The sequence below is a fragment of the Cricetulus griseus genome, assembly GCF_003668045.3.
Source record: "Cricetulus griseus strain 17A/GY chromosome 1 unlocalized genomic scaffold, alternate assembly CriGri-PICRH-1.0 chr1_1, whole genome shotgun sequence".
In the NCBI taxonomy this organism is placed as follows: Eukaryota; Metazoa; Chordata; class Mammalia; order Rodentia; family Cricetidae; genus Cricetulus; species Cricetulus griseus.
The window spans coordinates 157,109,102-157,135,470 of NW_023276807.1; the positions used below are offsets into that span (position 1 = coordinate 157,109,102).

At 42.0% G+C, this 26,369-nt stretch overlaps 1 protein-coding gene across 1 annotated transcript; it reads right to left on the reverse strand.

Annotated features, from left to right (window-relative positions):
• Positions 1-10,325: 10,325 nt before the first annotated feature.
• On the reverse strand, positions 10,326-15,858 carry Cxcl9 (C-X-C motif chemokine ligand 9). Its single transcript, XM_027388413.2, has 4 exons — positions 15,709-15,858; positions 14,465-14,591; positions 12,154-12,238; positions 10,326-11,137 (listed from the first exon to the last, which is right to left on the reverse strand). The coding sequence occupies exons 1-4, from the start codon at positions 15,767-15,769 to the stop codon at positions 11,036-11,038; spliced, it is 375 nt and encodes a 124-aa protein (XP_027244214.1). The 5' UTR covers positions 15,770-15,858; the 3' UTR covers positions 10,326-11,035.
• Between the last annotated feature and the right edge of the window lie 10,511 nt (positions 15,859-26,369).

Sequence of the window (26,369 nt, forward strand, 5' to 3'; positions counted from 1 at the left end):
CAGGAGGTAGATAGATCTGTGCTGCTCACTGGCCAAGTAGTCTGACCTACATGGAAAGGTCCAGGCCAATGAGATGCTCTGTCTCAGAAGCAAGGTGAACAGTGCCCAAGAAACTACTCCTGAGACTGTGGCCTGGCCCCCACTTGTATTCATGCACATAGAAATATATATACACAGGAACATATACACACAAACATATGCACATGGCACACACACACACACACACACACACACACACACACACACACACACACGAGCTGTGGCTGGAGTGCTTGCCTAGCATGCACAAGGCCCTGAGTGCCATCCCTAGCCCCACATAAACTAGACATGAGGCGCACCTGTGACTAACCTCAGGAGTTCTAGGTTAGTCTGGGATACAAGGGACCCTGTCACAAACAAACAAAAACCCAAACAGATAACTTTGTTGGCTGTAAAGGATAAATAACAAATTATACATATTTAATTCATATAAGTTGATGAGTTTGGACATATTCATAGGCTGTGATCCATCCCCACAGTCAGCATTATACATAGCTATCACCTCCAAAAATTTCCTTGAGCTGTGTGTGTGTCAATTAACCTACCTATCCTTTAAACAAATTTTATATCACGTTCATAGTATGACATTTCTGATGAAAGGCATGTGTATGAAGCAGATCTTTAGGGTGGTGACATTTTAGTGGACTTTGAAAGATCTTTAATGATTCTGAGAAGCACCATGGAGACAGATGTGGTGGTGCACACCTTTAATCCCAGAAATCAGGAGGCAGAGACAGGTGGATCTCTGTAAGTTTAAAACCAGTCTGGTCTACACAGTGAGTTTCAGAACAGCCAGAGATAAAGAGAGACCCTGTCTCAAAATACTACTGATGTTACTACAATAAAAAATATATCTGGGCCAACCTGTTCAACAAAGTGTTCCAGGACAGCCAGGGCTGTTAAACAGAGAAACCCTGTCTCAAAAAGAAACAAACGTAAACAAACAAAAATTACTGTGGAGAAGCAACTGAGGATGACATCTAACATTGACCTCTGACCTCTGCCCACAAACATGTGTACATACTAACTCACTCATACACACACACATCCACACAAAGTCTTATAAGACCGACTAAAATCTGTTAAAATCTCTAACAGGGGAGTCCGTTCTTGCTCTTCAATACCCTTTCTAGTCACTACAGACACTCTGGTTAGCTTAATTTTAACTGCCATGATATAAAAATGTTCAGGCCAGCATGCCCCAGGCAATCAAAGGCCCCAGGCAAAGAGATGTCTCCTCTGAGGCAAAGTCACCTACTTTCAGTCTTGCACAAATGATTGCTACATTTAAAAACAACACACACACACACACACACACACACACACACACACACACACACACACACACACACACCAAATCCAGAGCTTTTTTCCTTTCCTTTCTGGTTATTATGTCAATTCTCCTCTTACTTTATGGATTTTGATCCCTAGTTCCTTTCCTGAGGAAGTTCATGTTGTCTACTTAAAAACTTAAAGATGGAGGGGGTGCTTGAGAGATGGCTCAGAGGTTAAGAGCACTGACTGCTCTTCCAGAGGACCAGAGTTCAATTCCTAGTAACCACATGATAGTTTACAACAATCTGTAATGAAATCCGGTGCCCTCTTCTGGTGTGCATGCATGCAGATAACTGTATACATAATAAATAAATAAGATCTTAAAAAAATACCTTAAAGATAGGTGAGACTAAATTGCCTTGTCATCCTGGTCCCATCCGTACACAAAAGACCAAAGCCTAGTGCCCTGAGATAGTGATGCCAGCAATTACTTTCTTATTTTGAAAAATTGAAATAAATTATTTATTAAAATAGCCTTGAGGGGCTAGAGAGATGGCTCAGCAGTTAAGAGCACTGGCTGTTCTTCCAAAGGTGCTGAGTTCAATTCCCAGCAACCACATGGTGGCTCACAACCACTTTGAATGAGATCTGGTGCCCTCTGTTGGCATGCAGGCAGAAGACATAATAAATAAAATCTTTATTAAAAAATAGCCTTGAAAACATTATAATACATTCAAGGGATAAGATTTCATTATTTGCCAGGCGTTGGTGGTGCACGCCTTTAATCCCAGCACTCGGGAGGCAGAGGCAGGAGGATCTCTGTGAGTTCAAGGCCAGCCTGGTCTCCAGAGTGAGTGCCAGGATAGGCTCCAAAGCTACACAGAGAAACCCTGTCTCTGTTGTGTAGTCAACTTTTATTTATTTTTTATTTTTTGAGAGGGGTCTGGTTGTGTATCTCAGACTGGCTTTGAATTTGAAAACTTGGCAACTCTGTCTCCTACATTCTGGGATTACACACATGGGCCATCATATTTGGTTATGGAAGACTTTTAAGGAAAGCAAATAGTTGTGTATCACTTGTAAATTTCCCTCTAACCTCCACCCCCCTTGTGGTGGTATGAATACATAGTCATCAGGGAGTGGCACTACTTGAGAAGGATTAGGAGGTGTGGCCTTGTTGAAGTAGGTGTGGCTTTGTTGGAGGAAGTGTGTCACTGGGGTGGGCTAATCCCAGCATTCTGGAGGCAGAGGCTATTGCATCTCTGAGTTTGAGGCCAGCCTGGTCTACAGAATGAGTTCTAGGGCAGCCAGGGCTCTGCAGAGAAACATTGCCTTGAATCCCCACCCTACCTCCCCCCAAAAAAGCCCAAGCCAATTCCAGTTACCCCCCCACCTTCCGATCAGGACATAGAACCCTCAGCTACTTCTCTAGCACCATGTCTGCCTGTGTGCTGCCATGCTCCCCAACATGACAATGGACTAAACCTCTGAAACTGTAAACAAGCCCCACCCCATGTGTCTCTTCAGAGCAATAGAACACTAAGACACCTTTCTTCTAATCTTTTATCAGCTTATTACAGTTCATAATCTTATTCATGGATGAAGTCTAGACTGTTCAGTTGCCAAGAGCCTTGTTGCTGGGCTTGGATTGTAGCTCAGTGGAAAAGCACTAGCCTAGCGTGCCTGAGGCTCTGAGTCTTAACGTCATCAGTGGGCACAGAACAACCTTCCATTTTCTCATGCATAGGTCTCTCCCAATTACTTGACTGAGAGCCTGCCAGTTTAAATAAAAGAGAAAATAACCAAGTCTTTTATTAATTGTTTGGGAATACAGTGCTTCTTGGCCTAGGAAAACAATTTTAAAAAAATGAATGGGAGAACAATTCTTCCTACTTGAAGGCACCTTTCAGTCAGAGCCTTCAGTGTGGCCAGGGGCATCCCAGGATGCAGTTTTGAAAAAGTGGGACTTGGGTCATGCGCAGCAGAAGTCAGGCAGAGGGGCGTGAAGCACAGAGCAGGCGAGTACGAGGACGGGCCAGGCTGAAGGTAGAAAGGAGTGCACATGTAGGTGACCAGGACCAGAAGAGTTGAAATGGGTTTGGAAAAAGCCTTTGAGAAAGCTTAAGGTGAAGCACATAACTAATGAGCTAAAAAATTCTTCATGGATTCCTAAATGCCAGAACCTGCTCTATACACTAGGTGTACAGTGGTGAAGAAGACAGAATTTCTATAGCTAAGCAATGTAACATTGTATTCGTAGGTGGAGAGCAAGAAATAATCACATAATCTTTATTAATGATTTCTTTTTAATTATGTGCATGTGTCTGTGTGTGGGAATGTGCCCTGGAGTGCAGGCACCCTCAGAGGCAAGAAGGGGATGTACGTCTGCAAGGTGAATTTAGAACATACATTCAATATATGCATACCTTAACTCTTTCCATAGCCTAGGTTGCTTTGTTAATTCACTCACTATGAATTTCTTTTCTTTTTTATATTTTTTTTTATTTTAAAACATAATTACATCATTCGCTATGACTTTCTTAGTGGGAATACTTTAAAGCTATGCCCCAGTTTTGTGGAGGAAAAGATAACACTATCTTACATAAGTGACATACTTTGTCACCACTAGTAGGGTCAGTTATTAAGTGACCCACATGCAGAAAGTGAAGGACTGAGTGAGAACATGTGTCTCTCACTCTTATTTGTGAAAGTCTCACTTTTCCTTCAGAAAAATCCGCATGTGGCACATGACCACTTGACAAATGTACTAAGCGAAGCTGGTAGTATCAATCATGGGTTTATAATAAATCGTCAGTTCAATTTGTGCATGTGGGGTGGGTGTGTATGTGTCGCAAATGTGTGAGCTAGTTCTTTAAAACAACAACAAAACCTAAGTGTTCTCATTCCATCCACTCCTTAGGGACAACGCCCCATGTTAGAAACCAGTGTTAGTAAGAGTCTGGGATAGGGGCAGCTATTTTACTGAAAATAAGGAGGGGAGGAGACTCCAAAGTAACATTCAAGCTACAGTGGTCTGAGTGAGAGTGTCCCTGTAGGCTCAGATGTTTGACTGTTTGGTTCCCAGCTGGTGGTGCTGTCTGGGAGCTGAAAGAACTATATCACTTATGCCACTTGAGGCAGGCTTTGGTGTTTCAAAGCCACATACCATTCTCTCTCTCTCTCTCTCTCTCTCTCTCTCTCTCTCTCTCTCTCTCTCTCTCTCTCTCCCTCTCTCCCTCTCCTTCTCTCTCTCCCTCTCCCTCCCTCCCTCCCTTCCTCCCTCTCTCCCCCTCTCTGTCTTTCCCTCCCCCTCCCTCTCTCCCTCCCTCCCTTCCTCCCTTCCTCTCTTCTCTGTCTCTCATAGCTCACTCTCAGGTTCCTGGCTTTGGTTCAAGATGTGAGCTCTCAGCAGTTTCTGCCATCCTAGCTGCTGCCTGCTGCCATGATGGACTCTAACCCTTCAGGAACCATAACCCCAAATAAACCCTTCCTTCTATATGTTAGCTTTGGTCACAGTGTTTTATCATAGCTCTAGAAAAGTCACTAATAGATAAACAGAAACCTAAATGATGAAGAGTGCTTTTATACAAATTTTATCAGTTAGGGTACAGAGTCTCTTTTAGACATTGTGGGAACAAACGGGTTTGTTACCAGATTTAGGGGAGGAGGCTGGGAAGTGGGAGTCCCAGTGGGAAAATCAGGGGACTGAAGAAAGAATTATTGACTGGAGCAGAAGTTCTGGGCCAGCTGGACATTTCAGCTCGTGAGAAAACTCAAGATGATCTCAGTTGCCAAATAAGAGTTGCTAAGGTTTATGGGAAGTTGCCGCTTCTGTATCAGTATGGCCTCCGTAGATCCATCTGCTTCTCCTGGGGACCTGGGAGCACCAGGAGCACAAGGTCAGCAATGGAGAAGATGAACCAGCTGCACAGGAAGAGACTGGGTCAAGCTGAGAGCCAGTGCATTTCAGTTTGTCAGGTAGTCCTCTGAAGACTATTGTCATTCTTCCATCACTCAGAATCGCCCAGTCTTTTATAAGCTAGCTCTACATAAGGGGCATACAGGGAGTGAGATTCCAGGAAATCCAGATCCCGTCCCTCCAAGTTGATGGCACAGTCCAGCCCAGCACAAGCAGAATCTACAAAAGGCTTTGAGAAGGAAACAAACTCAGTGTGCCCAAGAGACAAAATGCTGAGGCTCATACATGAAGGAACACAATCAGAGAGGCAGACAGAGCCCAGCAGGGTCAGATGTGACATCTTTGACCCAATTGTAAATTCCAAGATTTTAAGCAAAGTATTGTATTTTGAATTATTATTTTTATTTCATTTTTAAGATTTATTTATTATGTACAGTGTTCTGCCTGCATGTCTGCCTGCACACTGGAAGAAGGCATCAGATCTCATTGGAGATGGTTGTGAGCTACCATGAGGTTGCTGGGAATTGAACTCTTGACCTCTGGAAGAGCAGTCAGTGCTCTTAACCTCTGAGCCATCTCTCCAGCCATTGCATTATTATTTTTAAAAAGATCATCCTAGTTGTTGTGGTAGGGAAGCAAGAGAATATAGGAAACCACTATGGTAGCCCAGGAAAGGCCCAGGTAGGCCATGAAAATGTTCCTAGAGAGACCTGCTAAGGGGGGTCTCATTTCTCCAACATAGTTTTTCACCTACACACAGCTCTCTGTTCATGAGGCCTGGGCTAGCCTTTGGTGAGAGGCAGGGCCAGCAGTGTAAATGGCAAGGAGGGCCTGGAACTTCCTATACACCAAGATCTATATGCATTCGTTATCCCATGATGATCTTGGATGAGGAAATGAATGTAGAGAGAAGTTCTATGCTTGAACCAAGGCCATACAGCCCAACAGTGTGTTCAGTTGTTCCTAATCTTAAAATCTAAAAGTCCTTGCTCTTTTCACAGCATCCAGTGGCCTCCCAGATAAAGGCCCTTGGGAAATTCTTGTATACCACTAGTGGCTAACACCTGCCCAAACACCCCACCAGTCTGTTCTCACCCACTCAGTTGTACAGGCAGATGTTTTCTGTCTACCGTTAACCCTCCTAGAGATCCCACACTCTATAGAGCTAATGCAAGTGTCATAACTATGTTGACTTTCCATCACTAGGATGAGTGTGCAATGTAATCAACTTAAGAGGAGGAAGGGTACACTTTAGCTTATGGCCTCACTCCATGGTTCCTTTGCCCCATTGCTTTGAGCTCACGAAGCACACACAGTACATGGAAGTCTTCATGGCAGAGAAGGGCTGTTCAAATCATGGCATCCAGGAAGAAACAGAGAAGTGGGGCGTGGTGGAAGGGTGAGTGTTCCAACATCCTCTTCAAGTGAACATCCTTACTTAATTTCCTCCCAGTGGCTCCACCTCCCCAAGGCTTTATCTCCTCCAAAGAGGTAACCACAGGCTGGTGATTAAGCCTGAGAAATACACAGGGAAAGAGATTACAGGAAGCTCAGCTCTCAGTACAACCACATCAACATAACCAGTCCAGCATCCAGTACAACCATGCCGACACAGCATCCAGTACAACTACGCTGACAGCTTGATCCAGAATAACAGGGATCCTGCCTGGACCCTGAAAAGGAAATGAACTCAGTGTGCCCCAGAGATAGCAAAGAAAGGCTCAGGACATGGAGGAGCATGGTCAGAGAGGACAATTGGAGGACAATTTTCTAAATCCTAGGTCCCGAGACATTATTGATCTGGTTTGGGTTCTCCACCATCCCTACTTGAGGCTTTATGTTACATGAACATATGTGATTTTAGGAGAGAGAAGAGATTTTTGGTTTGCTGGTCTTATAGCTCACGAGAATGGGGTTACTCTCGATAATTAGAGAATAAATTAAGTGCTATATAATTATTTGTATTTTTATTTAATTTTAAGTGTATGGACCCTTTGCTTGAGTGTATGTCTGTGCACCATGTGCATACCTGGCACTGTAGGAGGCCAGAAGAGGAAATCAGACCCCTGGAACTGAGCTATGTTGAGGGATATTTGATCACACTGTGAAACTCTGAGAACGAGTTAATAAAATTAACCTTGGATGGGGGTGGTGTAAAGCCAGTGACTACTTGACAGGAATTAGCCATACAGAGTATGGAGGACCTGGGAAGACAGAGACACACAGGAAGGGTTTGGGAGGGACTTAGAGATTCAGTCTTTTTCTGGTTTGGGACTAGTGGAGAGATGCTTCTCTTGCTGGGTCTCCAGCCAAAAAGGAAGCCAGATGATTGCTTCTGGGCTTCTCTGATGTAGCAGGTTTTCACCCCAACATCTGACACCCGAGTCCTTATTGGTAATTAGGATGATAGAGACTTAGTTAAAATCTACATTTGGTGGCCACAGCCCAAGCTGGTGCTGGAGGGACCAGAAATCCCATCAGGCTGTGGTCTTAGTGGCAGGTTGTTAACTACAGTGCCTTAGGGTGCAGAAGGTAGTTAAAATATCAGTAGATTCAGATATGGCCAATAAGCTGACAGAAAACAGTTATAGACAGTTGTAAGCTGTCATGAGGATGCTGGGAACTGAACCTGGGTCTTCTGGAAGAGCAGCCAGCGCTCCTAACCCCCAGTCATCTCTCCAGCACCTACATAACTTTTTTTGTTTGTTTGTTTTTCGAGACAGGGTTCCTCTGTGTAGCCTTGGCTGTCCTGAAATTTGCTCTGTAGACCAGGCTGGCGTCGAACTTACAGAGATCTCTCTGCCTCTGCCTCTGCCTCCCAGGTGTTGAGATTAAAGACTCACCACCACCACCATCACCTCCCAGCCCTATACAACTCTTACAAGTCTATGTTCTTGCAAGGTAGTGTGTTGGCTAGTTATATGTCAACTTGACACAACTAGAGTTATCTCAGAGGAGGGAACCTCAATTGAGAACATGAATTTATAAGATTGGGCTGTACGCAAGCCTGTAGGGTATTTTCTTAGTGATCCTGTGGAAGGAGAGTGCAGGCCATTGTGGGTGATGCTGCCACAGGGGTGGGGGGCTTGGGTGCTATAGGAAAGCAAACTTAGCAAGCCATGGTGAGAAAGGCAGTAAGCAGAACCCCATAGCCTGTTTTGTATCAGCTCCTGCTTCTAGGTTCCTACCCTGTCTGAATTCCTGCCCTGACTGTGTTCAGTGATGTAGTGTGATATTGAAGTATAAGTGAAATGGCCCTTTTCCTTCCCAAGTCGCTTTTGGTCGTGGTGTTTTCATCACAGTGGAGGAAACCCTAACTAACAGGCAGTGTTGTATTTCCCCCAGAAGCTTTTTCTCTGTGCCTAAGAAGCCCATTAAAGTGCTTTCATGTCTTTATCTCAGCTGACATCAGTAGCATGAGATGAAAGCCAAGAAGCAAAGGAATAAAGGGTATATGAGAATTACTCTGAAGCACGCAGCAATTAAAGGGCAGATAAAGGCATCTTAAAAAGTGTATTTTGGTATCAGTGGGCTTTTATTGATATCACTGTCCTTTCACAAAATAGCTTCAAAGCATATGTCCCAGTATTGTTTGGATTAAAAATTACTTAGAGTATATCTACAAAGTCATACTGTAGGCATATGCTGTATATCCATTGTGGTTACCTCGTGAAAACACAGTCTTTGGCTAGTAGGCATGTACACTGCCCACCTGTCACTTGCAAGGGCCACAGGCTAACTTCCCAGAGTAAGTTACCTGGAGAGAGCTGGTGTTTGGCTGGGATTCCCACCAGCAACATTCCAAACCACCTGCAGCATGAGGAATGACAGTATTTGGGGAAGTACATGAATGGAGACTGAACTTCTAGCCAGAGACATTCTTTTCTACTTAGCTCACTGGACCTCCTCCTCTCTAAGGCAGTTTCCAATCCTAGCAGAGGCTAACTTGACCCTGTCCATGCCTCCACCAACAGAATTTACTGTTTCCTGTAGTTCTTGTTTTCTTTTAAAAATATTTCTGTAAAGATTTTATTTTGCTTTTAAATTACATGTGTGTCATGCCTGAGTGTGGTCTTGTGCACATCTGTTCAATGCTTGCAACAGCTGGAAGAGAAAACTGGATTCCCTGGAGTTGGAGCTCCAGATGGTTGTGAGTTCCCCAATGTGGGTGCTGGGAATAGAACTCTGGTCCCTCTACAAGCTCAGATGACCTCTCCAGCCCATCCCCTGCCTTGGGATCTTACCACTGCTTTTCTGATGTAACGATTGACACGATAATACTCTAGGCATTCTAAAATGAGGGAAGTTGATAGTGAAATTCGTATTCCCCTGAGCTTATTAAAGGAGTTGGCAGCTGCTTTGCTAATTTGTGGGAACCCAAAGCCTATCAGGAAAGGTAATAGAGGAATTTTTGAGTGGGGAAAGGCCTAGCACTTGCGGATAAAGCTTCATTTTGTTGTCATCTTATGAGCTTCAGGATGTCCTGTAAACAATCTGGGAATAGCCACAAATGTCATAAACATGTGATTCCTATGTGTTTAAGATGTTAGCATTCTGTCACAAGGGAAGGCTATACTTTCACCCTGGCTCATGTATTGAAGATGCCTGAAGATAATAAGTTAGGTAGAAAAAGAGAAAAAAGTAAAGAAAAGGAGGTATAATACTATATACCTCCATTAATCCCAGCATTTAGAAGGCAGATATATGTGAGTTCAAGGCTGGCCTTGTCTACATAGTGAGTTCTAGGATTGCCAGATGAGAAACTATCTCAAAAAACAAAACAAAACAAAAACAAAAACAAAACAAAACAAAAAAAACAAGCAAAGAGACCAAGAGTTAGAGTTGTGCAATATGAAATAGCCAGAGTTGGCCAATGTCTGGTGTTTAATGGCCTTTCTATCTCTAACACATACAATTAGGAAATCATTCAAAATCAAGTTTTAGGCACCATGGAAGACTTAGGGGAATAACCTGTCCTCAAAAACAATCTTATTAGAAAGAGAAAAACACACAAAAAGTAATTAGATAACAGTGAAGTGTTTGCTCATGAGACACTGAGCAACAAGTCAAATAAGAGACAAGAGAATTTGAGTAGCCAGAAAAAATATTTTTAATTGCTAAGTTTTTGCATTGTTAGTGATCAATTCCAGGGCCTTGTCTGTGCAAGGCAAGTGCTCTACTCCAAAGCTATGCCCATAGCCCCCTAGGAGGGTTTTATTTAAGAAGCAAAATTTGAAATGCGCCTTGAAGATGGGATCAAGTCAACGATGAAATCACACAGTCTCAAAAGCTACATGGAAGGTTCTAAAAGCCAAGTCTGGCGATGTCTCCTGTGGAACCAAAAACCATTAGCATGATCTCTCACATACTGCCTGCTGGGCCTGTAGGCTGGCTCATGTGCAGCTGCTGATGGCTAGCATACAGACAGACCTAGGCTTGGTGACATGGGTCTCAGAACCCTCTGGAAGCTGCAATGTGTGGCTCTAGAAGCCTAGACAGCTATTGTGCATGGGATAAGCATCCAGGGACACTTGCCCAGATCTGACATTATCATGACCGTGCTCAAGAGCTTGATGAAATTTTGTTGGCTGAGTATAACAAGGACAGTTTTTGCTTCTAGCAACTCTTGCTATTTAGATTTCACAATTAACTCTCTAGCGTTGGTTATGCTTTCAAAATCATGCTTTATGTTTTCTAGCCAAGTTAATGAGTTTATGTATTAGAGCCCGCTCCCCACCAACAGCATTTCAGTATGATCTAAAAGCCATTTAAACACAGAGCGCTTGTTGGTAAATTGGTTTCTTATGGAGTTTTTGCACGAGGACCTTTGGGTTTTTTAGCTTTTCTGTTTTTCTTGTTCTTTTGCTGTTTTCTCCCCCTCTTTTGCTTCTTCTTTTGGCTGATCTGCAGGAAGTAAGAAAAAGGCAATGCTTTCAAATGTTGTAATTTTCCCTCCTGATGGCTGAACTCCTCTGAACCGCCATCCATTCTTCTCAGAAACACCTTAAGTCGCTGCTTTCTCAGGAGCACTAGCCTCATTATCAGTTCTCCCTACATCAAAGAAGCAACTACAACTCCCTCTTAGTTTGCGTTTGTCTTTCTTCCTGGCATCTCACTGTCTTCACTTCCTCCTCTTTCATCATCCGCCTGTGCCAAACAGAGCCCTCTGGGGCTGGTACTGCTGTCTTCCACCTTACATATAAGTCAGTGGTTCTCAATCTATGGGGTCAAGACTTCTCTGGGGGTTGCTTATCAGATATTCTGCTTATCAGATATTTATATTACAATTCATAACAATAGCAAAATTATAGTTATGAATTGGCAACAAAATAATCTTATGGTTGGGGGTCACCACATACGATGTGGTGGGAGGGTTGCAGCATAGGAAGGTTGAGAACCACTGAAAGTGCCGCCTAAAGCTTAACAGCTGGGGCTCTCCCTACTTTGTCCTGGTTTCCTTCCCATCTCAATCGCTGTGTTCTCTGCACTTAAATTCCAGCTGCATTACATCAGACTCACCGAACACAGCCTGCTTCCTCATGAAACCACTAACACCCACACTGTACTTAATTAGCTTCCTGCTAAATACCTTCTCCTTTAAGATCTAAACCAAAGGTCACTTGATACAAAGAAGTCTATCTTAATACCATTCCTAGCCAAGCCAATTACTCTTTCCTTCATGCTTTTCAAGACTCTAGTGTATATTCTATTCTACATGTCTCCCGCTAAGTCTTGGTTTTTATACATTGTTAATGATGGTCTGCTATCGAAGGAAGGAGCTATCTATAGGTTGTTAGTTTTGAAACCTTAGTGTATTATTGCTTGATACAGCGGACGGGGAAATGTATTCTTAATGGATATGCCCACTTCCAGAGTTACTCTCTAAAAGAAAGACATTGTGTCCCGGCCCCATCACCAACCTGTTTCTCCCACTCTCTCATTAGCTTCTTCACGTTTGCTGAATCTGGGTTCAGACAGGTTTGAGTTCCACTCTTCAGTGTAGCACTGCCAGAGAAACACCAGTGAGCTTTCTCCTCAATAATTAACAGTTCTTAGTGGAAATAGTAGGGGGAAAAAACATGGGTTTTACTGAGTTTTCTAATGAAACCACTTAAAATACAGTAAAATGTATTAAGATTAACAGGAAGATCTCAGAAATTGTAGCAGACCTTTCAGGAGAAATCTCATTTTTTAATATTAATTTCTCTAGACAATTTGAGAATAAGAATAGCTATTACATATAGACTCCCTTGATTTAGGTGTCAAAAGTCTTACATATACATAGCCTTTCATGTCACAATTCTAATTTCCAAGAGGCTGGGAACAGAGGCTTATGCCTGGAATCCCAGCACTCAGGTAGCTGATGTAAGAGGATCATGAGGTTGAGGCTATCCTTGGCTACATGAGAAGACTCTGTCACAAAACAAAACAAACAAAATTCTAATCTCTATAAAGTATTTCTAGGAAAGAATTAAAGACAATATTGCAACAGTAATAGTGTGCCAAGAGTGAAATTTTTGACATAACCTATATTTCTAGCAATGAGCATTGACTCTACAAATTATGGCATATCAATATGATGTAAAACAATTTAGCCATTAAAAGTCATTATTAGGGCCAACGAGTTGGCTCAGTGGGTAAGCATACTTGCCTCCTAGTCCTGGAGAGCTGAATTCAACCCCCAGAACCCCAAATAAGGACAGAGGAGAGCACTGACTCCACTAAGTTGTCCTGCTATGGCCTGTGCCCTTGAACATGCAGAATAATGAATTAAAAATTATTTTACTTTTAATTTACATGTGTCTCTGTGTGTGTATGTATCGTTGTATGCAGGTGCCCACTGAGCCCCCAGAACAAGGTGTAGGATCTCTTGGGGGTGTAGTTATAGATGGTTGCAACTTGCTCAGTATGGGTGATAGAAACTTCACTCAAGTCCTTTGCAAGAGCATCAAGTGCAGCTGGCTATTGGCAGTGTGTGCCTTTAATCCTAGCAAGGAGGCAGAGGTAGGCAGATCTCTGAGTTTGAGGCCAGCTTGGCCTACAGAGTGAATTCCAGAACAGCCAGGACTACATAGAGAAACCCTGTCTTGAAAACCAAACCAACCCCCCCCCAAAAAAAAAAGAAAAAAAAGAAAAGAACCAAAACCAAAACCCAGCAACAAGTGCAATTAACCTCTCAGTTATCTCTCCAGTGACCCCTTAAAAAATTTAAAAGTCATTCTTAGGACTCAGGAGTAGTGTCCAGTGGAGAGTATATGCATAACCCATGCAAAGTCCTGGGTTCAGTGCCTAGTCCCTTCCCCCCTCCAAAACCTAACACGTATGACACTATTATAGAAGATTAACTGATGAGTTTCTCACATCAGTCCATTATTAGTGTGTTAAGAAAAAAGCAAATTACGAATGGGAACGTCTTCCTTATCCAAAGGGAAGATGTCCAGGTTCCTATACTCTCAGATGGTGCCTATGTTCTTAAAGTCTAATGTGTAAATTAAAAGCAAGATATCAGCAACAAGTAATATCAAAATAAAACAATTACAACAATGTACCATAATGAAATTACTAAAAACTTATGAAGCATTTGTTTCTGAGATATTCCATGGTTATCGTCAGGAAACTGAAACTTCGGAACTTTAATTAACAGAGAAGAGGATATAATATAACAGAACTGGATATAATGTGTAACTTTATTGACTTTACTTTTGTACACACAAAAGTATACATGTGTACATTACATATAAGCAGGACATACATGTGAAGGAGATGAATGTCCTGAGGGGCTAGGAGAGGAGAACTGTGACTATTTTCTTCTTTTCAACAATCTGCCTTAAACAGTTAAGCATCTAGGAGCCCATTTCAAAAAAATCCCAATTCTGTTTCTTTTTATCTTTTAAAAACTGTATTTTATTAATTCATTGAGAATTTCACTCAGTGTAGTTTGATCATATTCATGAAAGCCAATTTTTAACATTATGCAAATACACATTTTCTGAATTAGAATCCTAAATAGTCTTAAAAAGGTAAGTTGGTCTTGGGAACACTTCATTATTTAAATGGCATGTCATCTTTCATTTTCAGTCTCCATCAGAGATTTCTTATTTGGGAGGAGAAGGGAAAAAAAAGAGCAGATGGATTTACGGAGGAGCCAACTGCCTGTGTGAGCAAGTAGTCTTGAGGGTGAGGCTTCCACTAAGTTCAGTGTGAAATGAGTGCATGGAAGTTTTTACTCACATTATCTCAGTTTTGTTGCAATGAGGGCTTGGGGCAAACTGTTTGAGATCTCTTAAGGACCTGTAGGGGATTGTGCCTTGGCTGGTGCCAATACAGGAGCAGCGCTGATTCCTTATGACTAGGGTTCCTGTGGGAAAGTAATACACATGATTAGGTCTAGGTCCCTCTTGGCACTGTCAATTAGAATGATGTGTTTGACTTAGTCATTATTACTGTCCCTGAGTTTGTGTAAATCATCACCACAGAGTTTCAAGGTAGGCATTATTTCCATTCTGTAAATGAGGAAGCCAGGGTTAAGGACAAAGTCATTTAGCAAGAGGGACTAGGGAAAGAATTTCAGTTTGGGTCACTCTGAGTCCACTACCTTACACCACAACCTGAGAAGAACAGAAAACTTCCACAATACTTAATTAAATCCCCACTGAAGTCAGGCATACACGTGTAATCCATCTGTACTATAAGAACCAGTTCCTCAAACCATTTATTACCTGACCTTAGGGGCATGGAGTTGGTATAGGTATGGACAGAAAGCTCTACTTAAATAACCACTTACCACTTCCATCTTTTCCACCCCCACTTCTCCGAAAAATCTTTTTAAACATAATTGTCTTTGTCCCTTAATATTTACATAGACTCAGCATCTATTTGCATAGGGTTTTCTATCATATATTAACTACAAAACTTCTACTTTAAAGATGTGGAAAACACATTCTAGAAAGGTTATTTGTCCAAGGTAAACAAAGTCATGAATAAAAGGGCCAGAGGCAGCCTCTCTGATTTCTGAATTCTCAGTTGGTTAACCACAGACACATTTATCAGTGCACAGTATCAGATGAGGACAATGCAGGAGACAACTTAGAAAATGATCTCTTATCTCACTACCAGTTGCCAGTGCTACATTTCATACCTCGTATGGTAAATGACAGACTCACGTGAAATGGAAAAAAAAGCACCCAGAAACTCTTTTGCTCTGAAAAGGGGTTTCTCATTATTAAATATTCAAATGTATCTTGAATCCTCATTGTAAACTCACAATACACACACCAAGAAGGCATATTTGACTCGGTAGGTACAAATTATGACCTTTGGATAATCGGTCACAGCGTCCAAATGCTTTGATGAGTGAGCAATATTACTTTTTATTGCATGCAAAACAGTCAACTTTATCTGCTGAACCAAGAAGGCTTTTTATAGTGATGCACATCTCAGAATTTACTAACTTAATACAATGCAAAACTCCTCACCTTGAACCCCACACTGGTCCAGGAGGAAGATACCCAAGAGAAAAAGAACTGTTGACTTCATGGCAGAGCAGAGTTCTATTGAGTCACTGTGTCGGATTCAAGTCGAAGAATGTCTTTGGAGAACATGTTCCTGGGAATCATATTTATTTAGGAAGTCCCTTTCCCTTCTTGTTTCTGATTGGCTTGCCTCCTCAGCTGACCTAGAAGATCTAAATTAACCACAGACTCGATTGTCCTGGGGAAAACCCTACTCTCAGATCCCAGGGAATTTCTGCCTATTTTATTTCCATTTCATATAAATGGGTAGTTTATAGGAAGGGATGTGAAACCCCTAGTGCCTGCTTTTAGCACAGCCGGAGTTGCTACCTGAATGCAGAATGGATTATCTGATGAATATATTAGTGCCACACAGCGAAGGTAGGAGGTACGCTTCCCACAGGAGACATATTAAAGTTTAGGGAGGTGACTCTTTGGTATTTGTAGTGTACATATGTCTGTATACTATATGGCTACATTAATCTTTTCTCATATTTCTCTGACAACTCTAGCTTCTTAGTTTGTTGAGGGACTAGATTATTTTCTGCTTGTGGTAAATCCATCTTGTCTCATTGTTTCTACGGTTTACTAACATTTTATTTGTTAGATTTGTTGCATAAGCCACAGCTGTTCCAGTCCTTGCTACCCGGTTCCAAAGATTTCACCAAGTGTCTCTCTGCATCACTGACAGTATGACTGTGAAATGAGAACATGCATTAACGTATATTTTCTAAGGAGATTAGAGAGGCTACAGATTTTAAACAGCATTCAACAGCAAGTAATTTTTAAAAACCCAAGTAGCTATTAGAATGTTCTGGCTGTTCAAAATTCTTGTAACTGTTGAAGCTAAAACTGGAGTTAGTATGATAATGAGACAAATAATATCAAGCGTCCTCAGAGGATATCATTTTCTGGGACAGGATGAGAGCTGGAAGAAAGAAAAAGAGCCCAGGACAAAGGAATAAAGCCAAAAATGACCCTTTCAAAACAGGATCTGAGAAAAAGGAACAAATAAAAGTGCATATCGTGTGGGTGCTATATATAGAATTTTGAAACTTCATGTCCAGACAAGGGTGTAATTAGAATATAATGAAAGTACGGCAATCATCCCACCGAACACTGGATAAGACTGGCAAAGCTATTAAATTTTTTTTTGCTCTACTTCACACAATTGTTAATTAAGATAGGACTGGCAAAAGGTATTAGAAACGTTTTGGCTCTACCTCACACCATTATTGAGTACACTCTTTAATAGGGAAAGATGACAGCTAAGAGATGATACTGTGCTGTAGTTGAGTATGTACACATCTAGACTTTGTCTCTGCATAGACTGCATCTAGGCTTTCAATTCTTTATCTCCTCTAGAGACGACTGCGCCAGGATTTCAGTGAACTAGCTCATGTAGCTTCCTTTTAAACTTCTCCTAGAAGAATACCATTGGACAAAATGAACAACTGCATATAAATTATGCTTCCTCTTCTCTCTCTCCCACCTGCAGCTCCTTTCTCTCTCTATCCATCATCTCCTATGTCAGCTGGTTTGACTAAATGATAGGCAGTTCTGGAGAGCCTTTAGTTACACAGGCAACACCCCAAGGTATACCCTAGTCTTGGTAAGATAAAAACTAGACATTCCTTGAATAAAAATAAAAGTCATGCATGGCTTACACAGTCCCCTATAGTCATCTGAACAGTTTACCAACTTTTTCATTAGGTACTCCCCTATAGAAGAGAATATGTAACTTAATTAAAATAATCAAAGTCAAAAGCAAATTTCTCTTAAGAGAGAAATGGGAATATATATGTATCATATATACATATATTTTTTTACTAAGAAATGGATTTTATAAGGTGATGTTGAACTAATCATTGTAACACAGACTTTTTTAAAAAAATAAGGTCAATGACTCACTCTGTACTCCGGGCTGGCTTTGAACTTGCCATTCTCCTGCCTCAGCCTTCAGTGTATTGGGGTTGTAGATCTGCATCTTGTGCCCTGGCTAATGTCTAAGAATTTTTTAGTCTCTCCAGACTGATGGTTGTCCTTGAAGTAATTATTCTTCCCCTCTCCCTAAGGAATGAATAACATATTTGCATTTTATGTTACACAATACACAATCTTTATTCCTTTCTCTGTGGGTTAGTAATATCTAAATAAAATGTTACAAAAATCATATTGAAAAACAAAACTTGTGGTGACTTTTGACATGTTTATCCATTGGTTATGCTTAGTCCTGGTAATGACTGTGACGGTGATGCCTAGAGTGGACCTGGGTTCAGGTACCAGTTTTACTACTTGATATAGCTTCTGCCAGCCTTGGCTCTCTCACCCAAGAAAACAGCGGCCAATTTCACAAGTGGTTGTTAAAGATTAATAGCAAGAATATACTGCCGGGGGTAGCAGTCAAACAGAGATTTGTAACTAGTCAAAGGGTGGAGAATTAGTGACTGCAAAGGGTTCTAAAGAGGACATCTGTGTCACCTCTGCCCCCAGGTTCAGGGACTATCCCAGAGGAGGAGGGGCTAGAAAGAATATTAGAGCCAGAGTTGGGGAGGAGTACAGCTAGTTTTCTGGACGGGGACATCCCATTGCACACATGAACTCACCACTACTGTGTTTACCTGCTCAGGACATGCAGAACTACGGCAATCATTTCATCATACCTAGGGGAGGGGCTCAGGAGACCCCACCCTTAGTTTAATGTGTATGAGTCAGAAAAGAAAGGAGTTCAAAGTAGCAAGGGCATTTCCGGGAAGAAGACAGCAGGAGTAAGGGCTGAGAGAGGGCAATGGTGGGTGAAAATGCTTACAATTCAGTTTGTGCGTATATGAAACTGTCAGCGTATACAGAAAGAACACGCTGCCAAGCACAGTCCCCTCGGAACCAGTGGCTATTTTTTCTAGCAGAGCTGATGGAGACTTCCTAGAATAAAGAGGAAGAAGCTCAGTATGAACTGTCTATTTTACTCTTCTAGACTCTAATTGCATCATTCTTTCTCAAGTCCTGACTCACTGCTCGTGTTTTCTTCACGTCTGTAATGTGACCGCTCTGCATGCTTACCCTGCAGCACGATAGCTTTACCTTATTCAGCATCCCGACTTTGGGAAGATGTCACTTAGCTCTAGAAGCAGTCAGTCCTCGTGGCATCCTGTGGCCTGTCCTCATTGAGCCAATAGAGTAAGCAATGTTACCAGGGATACTCTATATTCTCTTCTTCTATTAGGAGGAGGGTTTGCAAAGATCCATGTTTGAACATGATGATAACCCGCCACCTCTCCTGGAAGAACGCTCTCGAAGTCTAGTACAGTAAATAATCGCTATAAAAGTTCACAAGTGACAAGCAGGGACCAGAGCCCAGTTGGGCAGATCTGGCATTAGCCAAGAATTGAAATCTTGAGCCACAGATTCTGTGACCTCTTCTAGTGCAGCTATGCTTAGTGCGCATGCTTAGCCAGTTTGCTTCCAGAACTTTCCTCCACTCGGAGCGCCCAACGCTCACTCACTGTACGTGTATAGCTGCTGGGGCTGCCTGCACTCATCTCCTGAAGAACAGAAGCACTTTAGGGAGGAAGGTAGTGTGTGCCCTGGCGCTCTCCCCTCCATCCCCACTGTCCCTCAGCCTCCTGGTCCGAGGAGGCCATTTGTCCTGAGGAAGAAGCAGAGTTGGAGGCTCAACTGGGAGCCCTGTTTGTGGCTTTCTCAGGCGCCTTGGTGAGGGTGGGAGGGAACAATGGCTCCAGAAACCCAGCTCATGGCATGGAGACCACAGGGATCAGGAATGTCCCTAGGAGGATGGGGGTGATTGAGGTGACCCTGAGGAGCTGGTGTTGAGGTCGGTTGGAGCTCCTAAGCCCCTTAACACAGGATGTCCTGAGCCCCAGAGCCCCTGGACTCCAGATGGTTTGATCCTTAGAGGCAGTGAGTTCCAGAGCCCGGGCTTCCTGCTGCCTTGCGAGGGCTCCTTCCTCACTAACAGCTGGGGAGGCCTCCTGAGCAGCCGGAATATCCTCCATGGTAAGGCTTGTCAGATTAGCCTGGGCCCTTAAGCATGAGGTTAGACCATTTGGGTTCAGGCCTTTTAAGACATTTGCTTCCCAGATTTCATTTTTTGACAAATTCATGCCAGCTTCCAGAGGAAGTTCGGTGCAGTCTGAAAAGAAGAAAGAGTCCCACAGACTGCGTTTATGGATAGGCGTCTTTTTTAGGAGAAATAGAAACTTGCTAACTAAGACAGGATGTTGCTGGAGTTTCTCACAGGCCTGGGAAGAAAGCCAAGGATTATCAGGACTGTTGCAATCAACAGACAGTTCTTAATATTCCCCCTTGGAGAACAACAACAACAAAACTTCTTTTCCAAGAGAGTGTCCCTGAGGAACTCAATGGTGATGTAATTTCCAAGAGTCAGGCACAGCAGGCTTGTTGGCCCTCTGTGTGTGTCATCTGGCTTTCCCTTCCACCTGTTTTATAATGGGATTGTGTAGATCTGTTTAAATAGGTTAACAGTAGTAAAGATAAGAGGCTTTGCTTTGCTTGTGGAGGGGGGGTACATTTCTTTCAAATTGAAACTCATGCTTGTTTGAATATCATGCTATGTGGACTTCCCCCTCTTCTGCAGTTTCTGCTAGCATTCAAGGATCCTAACTTGAAAACGGTGTATTTCTTGAAAGTCCCCAGCTATGAGTTAGCATCCTGAATTCTTTGCCCTCAGTCAGGGAGTCATTCCTATGGGGGAAAAAAAATTGAAAAACTTTATCGCTAGCAAATCCTACTTTTTCCGTATTTCAGGTCACTAACAAAAAGGAACAAACTCTTCCTTCATTAATATTACTATCTTGGCTTTGTGGTTTATGTCTAATATAAGTCCCAGGGTTGATTTGATTTGTGACTAGAGAGATAAGATCTGGACATCTTTTCAAGGACAGATGTGATCCAGTGCAGGCAGCAGCACAGTTGTTTTGCCCTGTGACTTGTGGGGACCAGTCTGCAATCTGATGACACGCAGTAATAATAATCACAAAAAGCTGCTTCCAAGACTTGAAGAAAATTGCCCTGAAATGGGAGAGCATGTTTTACATATTCATACTTATTTTAAGCATTCACTTAAAAGTTTAAAAAACAACTCTACAAGGGCTGGGACTGAGAAGTTTTAAGAGCCCTTGCTGCTCTTTCTGAAGATGCAGGTTCAGTTCCCAGGACCCAAATGGCAGCTAGTAATTGGCTGAAACTCCACTTCCAGAGGATCCGTCACCCTTTGTGGCCTCCACAACATTGCATGCACGTGGTACACAGACATGCCTGCACACAAAACACCCATACACATTACCTGCATACAAAACAGCTGTATACATAAAACTATGTAAATCTAAAGAAACAAAACAAACAAAAACCTCTAAGGGGAAAAAATCTATTTTATTAATCTACTTTTTTTTTTTGAGAGAGAGATGGTCTCCTGTAGCCACCTGACCTAATTTTTTCACATAATTGAGGATGAACTTGACTTCCTAAGACTCAGCATCTGAGTCCTGGGATTACAGGTGTGCGTTTCCGTGCTGGAAAATTCCGGTTCACAAACACTTTATTTACCCTTTTGATCATTCACTCCAGTTCATTCATCAACTTTTATTATGATTCTAGATTCTAAGGACACAGATTTTTTTTTTTTTTGCCCTCAAAGAGTTTATAATTTATTTGGGGCAAATCAATACTACACAAATAATGACTGTAGGACAGAAATGTTACATAAAGGGACAGTACACAGGGTGCAGAGAAATCTCCCTCTATTGTGAAAAGCTTCAAGCAGCTGTTGGAATTCGATCCGGAGGGAAAAACTGGAGGTTCCTAACTGTAAGAAAATAAAGGGAGAGGAAAAAGCCATTCAGAAGCTGCAAATGGCTATACAGTGATAGAAGACAGAGTGGGGAAGAAATTGTGAGGATGAAGTCTAAAAATGTAGCAGGCACTAAAGGGTAAAGGAGGGTCGGAGTCTCTAAAGATGAAATGAAGGGCTCTAGTCAAGAAGGCATGTTACAGGATTTATGGTGGGGGCGCGCGCGCGCGCACACACACACACACACACACACACACACACACACACACACACACACACGAACTTTATATAAAGATTTCCTTTGCCTCTATGTAGATGATGTACTTTTTTTAATTTAGAGAATACTTTATACTAGTTTTTGTAATCAAACCCACGTAGATAAGACCTTACATATTTAATACAGTGCGTTACCCCTGTACAAATGGGAAAAAATTAGGTTCAACATTTCTAGACTAATATGGCTGTTAATTTCTATACAATGCAAACTCAACAGGGTAAACTGGGATACTTTTTTCCAAAGTTGACAGCACAGCTAAAGTTTCCAAAAATTCAAATTATATATATATATATATATATATATATTATATTTATAAAAAGACCAATAATAGCAGTATGTTATGCATCAATAGCAGCAACAGCTTTTCCAGGTTCTGCAGTCATTTGAGCAAAATTGTAGAGACATCCAGCACACTCCATTTTTTTTAAAAAAAGTAAAAAACAAAATCCCAGAAAACAGCACAGTTCTGTTACTCTTATGGTACCTGGCACCATTTTTTTTTTTTAAATTAGCTTCTCAATCGTCATCTGGAAGGAAACCATTCTGAGCAGCATCATTAAAAACAGCTCTGATAAAGCACAGTCACTACTATGTATCATAAAGCAGGTCCACATATGAGTGAGTACATATCATGTTTGTCTTTTTGTGATTGGGTTACCTCACTCAGAATAGTTTCTTCAAGTTTCATCCATTTTCCTGCAAATTTCAAGATTCCATTGTTTTTTTCTGCCAAGTAGTACTCCATTGTGTAAACATACCACATTTTCTCTATCCATTCTTTGGTTGAGGGGCATCTAGGATGTTTCCAGTTTCTGGCTATTACAAATAATGCTGCTATGAACATGGTTGAACAGATGTCCTTGTTGTATGAATGTGCTTCTTTTGGGTATATGCCTAGGAGTGGAATTGCTGGATCTTGTGGTGTAGATGATGTACTTTTAAATACATCATCTTTATATATCTAGTTCTTTATAAATCTAGACTGTTCTCAATGCTGGGTTGTCCCTAGTATCAGTAATACAATAATGCACTTATTATCTCTTAAGTGATTTTGTTTTCTGGTTCTGTGTGAGGTGGAAGGCACCTAGCTACTGGGGAGACTGAGATGGGATGATTGCTCAAACCCCAGGGTTCAGGGCCAGCATGGGCAACACAATGAAACCATGTCTCCTAACAGAAATGTGTTTAGTTTTCTCTTCTTTGAAATTAAAAACGACAAATAATAAGAATACTGAGTATTTTCTGTAACATTTGATTGTTGGCCAGAAAAAGAAGGCTAATTTTGTAATAACCCTAATTGATATGTACATGTATCTGTTTCTCAGTCTTCTATTTGTATTTACTATGCAAAAATTGGTATTTGAGATTATTTCCAGTTGTACTGTATATATGTGCCTGTGTGTGTATGAGACAGACGGGGGGGGGCAGTATTCATGTGTGTTCAGGTGTCCATGTATGTAGAAGCCAGAGGTCAACGTTGACTGTCATTCCTCAGGTGCTGTCCAGCTTGTTTTTTTTTTTTTCTTTTTTAAACAAAGACTCCTACAGTCCTAGAATTTGCCAGTAGGCTACGCTGGCTGAGATTTATCTGTCTCCACCTCACCAGTCTGAGGATTAGAAGCACAAACTACTATGGGCTTTTATAAAAAAATTAATTTTAAAACTTTATTTTCTTTTTGTTACATCCTAACCAAAGCTTCCCTTCCCTTCCCTCTTCCCATCCCATACCCCACCCCCATCCTCTCCTCCTCCACTCTTTCTCTTCAGACACAGGTGGGCATCCCATGGATATCAGCCAGCCAAACTGTAGGCTGTTTTACCTGGTGGATATCAGCCAGCCATATCGTGGGCTGTTGCACATGGGTTCTGGGGATTTGAACTCAGGTCCTCATGTGGAAAGAATTATACCAACTGTGCTATTGTTCCAGCCTTCCATTTTATGCCATAGTTACATTTTAGCTTGTCTTGGTTTCATACTTACATGATCCGCCTTTCTACAATTAGTTATCAAGTAGGGACAGAGTACAGTAGTGTTTTGTGATCCATGGTGGATCTACTTCAAAACCTTCAGTAGATGCCTGAAACTATGAATAATACCAAGCCCTGTACACGTATTCTATTTTTCTATATATACATACCTATGATAAGGTTTAATTTATAAGCTAGGTATGATGAAAGGTTACAGCTATAACAATATACTCTAATGAGGTATGTGAAGGTGATGTCTCTCTCTCAGAATATCTTATCAACACCCTTGTAGTGGCTAGGTCTTTGAACCCGTGGAAAGTGAAATTGGGAATATGTGGGGACCACGGTATTGACATTGTAAGTATATGGCAATCATTTACATGTTTTGAGTGGGAAATTATCCACTTTAGTTGTACTCTTTATTTTGTTGCCTCTTGAGTGCTGGGATTAAAGGTGTGTGCCACCACCACCCAGCTCATATTCTTTGTTTTGCTATATAAATTTGCTTGATGTAAATGACAGTATCTCATAATAGCTAATATTCCAGAGTTTGTTTTTCCTTTCAATTTTTTTAATAAAAGTTTTTTATGTGTGTGTCTTACCTGCTTGTATGGCTGTGTACTGCTTGTGTGCAGTACCTGAGGAGGCCAGAGAGGGCACTGCATCCCTGGGAACTGGAGTTACTATGTTGGCAGCAGCAACAATTCAGAGATATAAGCAGTTACTAGAAGGTAATTTGATGGACACATCATGTCCACTTAGCAAAAATGAGCATAGATAGGCCCACTAGGACCTGTATGAGCTTCTGACTGGGTTTACAATAGCAGACAATGGTTTACTCCTGCAGAGTGCACTCAGATCCCATCAGAGAGCTTCTGATAACCCCAAATAGACTTGCAACTATTGCATCAATGGGCACATCTTGCCTGGCCTTGGTAGTGTTGTATGCAGGATCCACAGATAGGTCAGACTGTTGTTCACTGTTCTCCTCCAGCCTCAGTGTTTTGGGGCACTATGAGGGCTAGTCAGCAGGGTGAAAGCTTCAAGTCTGATTCCACTGTATGGTGTCTTCATCAGTAGGCTCTTACCATCTAGTTCTGATGAGTAGCCAGCACTGCTGTAATAGCCTTGTATATGTCCTATGCAACAATGGATTATTGTATTGTATGGTAGCAGAATTGCTAGAATTTATGGCATGCAGGGGTTCAGCTTCAGAATGTCACTCTTTTCCCCAGAAGTCGTGACTACTTGTTTTCATTAGCTATGGAAGGACTCTCCTCACTGTTGTATTTTCTTGTTGTCAGAATTATCTGATTTAATTTTGTTTTTGCCAGTCTGATGGTGTGAAATGAAGTCTTATAAGTGTCTGAGTATGCATTTCCTTCATTAAAAATAATTTCCTTTATTAAAATGAGGTTGAGCACCTTCTGGTGTTACGGGCTTGTGCTTTTTTTTTTCTTTTGCGAAATTCTTATTATTTTTCTGCTATGTGACTGATTTTAACCCTTTTAGCCATTAGAATTCCTTTAACCTTTTTACTGTGTGTGTGGTGGGTTGAGGTAGGGAGTGCACATATCCTATGGTATGGGTGTGGCAGTCAGAGGACAACTTGCTGGAGTCAGTTCTGTACTTATGGGTCCTGGGGATTGAACTTGGTTCTTCGGGCTTGCTGTCAGGTGCCTTTCCCTGCTGAGTCTTCCTGAAGATCCCAATGAGAATTCCTCATGCATTCCAGAAACTAATCATTTATCACCTAATTGTGTTGTAGGCATCTTCTTGGTCACTAATTGGGCAGAGAAGGGTAGGAAGAAGTGGGAATGTGGAGCTGAGTGGATGATGGTGCAATTAAACAAGTCTATGCGATGGAGGTGAATACTTGGGGCCAGGAGAGAAATGAATTGATTGCAGGTTTTCCTGTGCCGTATTCTGGTGGAGATGTCTTGGATCTAGCTGTCTGTTCTGGTTCCCTCTCTGATGCTGTGCTCAGCACCAACTTCAGGGAGGAAAGGGTTTACTTAAACCCCCGTTTCCAGGCCATGCTCTATCACCAAGGGAAGCCAGGGGAGGAAGTGGGAGCAGAAACCACGGAGGAGGCAGCTTACTGGCTTGCACTCTGGTTTTCTTCCCCTGGCTCATGGTCAGCCAGCTTTCTTATGCAACCAAGGCCCACCTGCTCAGGGTGACACTGCCCTGAGTGGGCTGAGCCCGCCCACATCAAGTGTCAGTCAAGACAATCACCCTCGGACATGGCCACAGGACAGTTTGATCTCCACATTGCCTCAAGAGAGACCCTTTCTTCCCAGATGGCTCAGTTACATGGAGTTGGCAGTAAAACCTAACCAGGACAGGGTCCATGCCCATGTCATTCTCATGCCTTGCCAGTCATATAGGAATCTTGCATGATGGGCCTTGAGGAGGCTAAACTTAGGAGGAGTGCAGTAATTATGGTTCATTTGTCCTCTACCCACCCCCACCCCAACTTCCTGTCCAAACCATTGAGTCTCTAAACCTCTGAAATCATTCTCAGTCAAATGACCCACAGGACATCTCATA

Coding starts and splice junctions, on each gene's coding strand:
- Cxcl9 (XM_027388413.2), bottom strand. CDS start 15,769: ATGAAGTCAACAGTTCTTTTTCTCTTGGGTATCTTCCTCCTGGACCAG. Junction 12,239..14,464: donor TGCAACAAAACTGAGATAAT/GTGAGTAAAAAC, acceptor TTTCTCTGGCAG/TGCTACACTGAAGAGTGGAA. Junction 11,138..12,153: donor TGAGAGAGTGGGAGAAACAG/GTTGGTGATGGG, acceptor TACTTCCTGCAG/ATCAGCCAAAAGAAGAAGCA.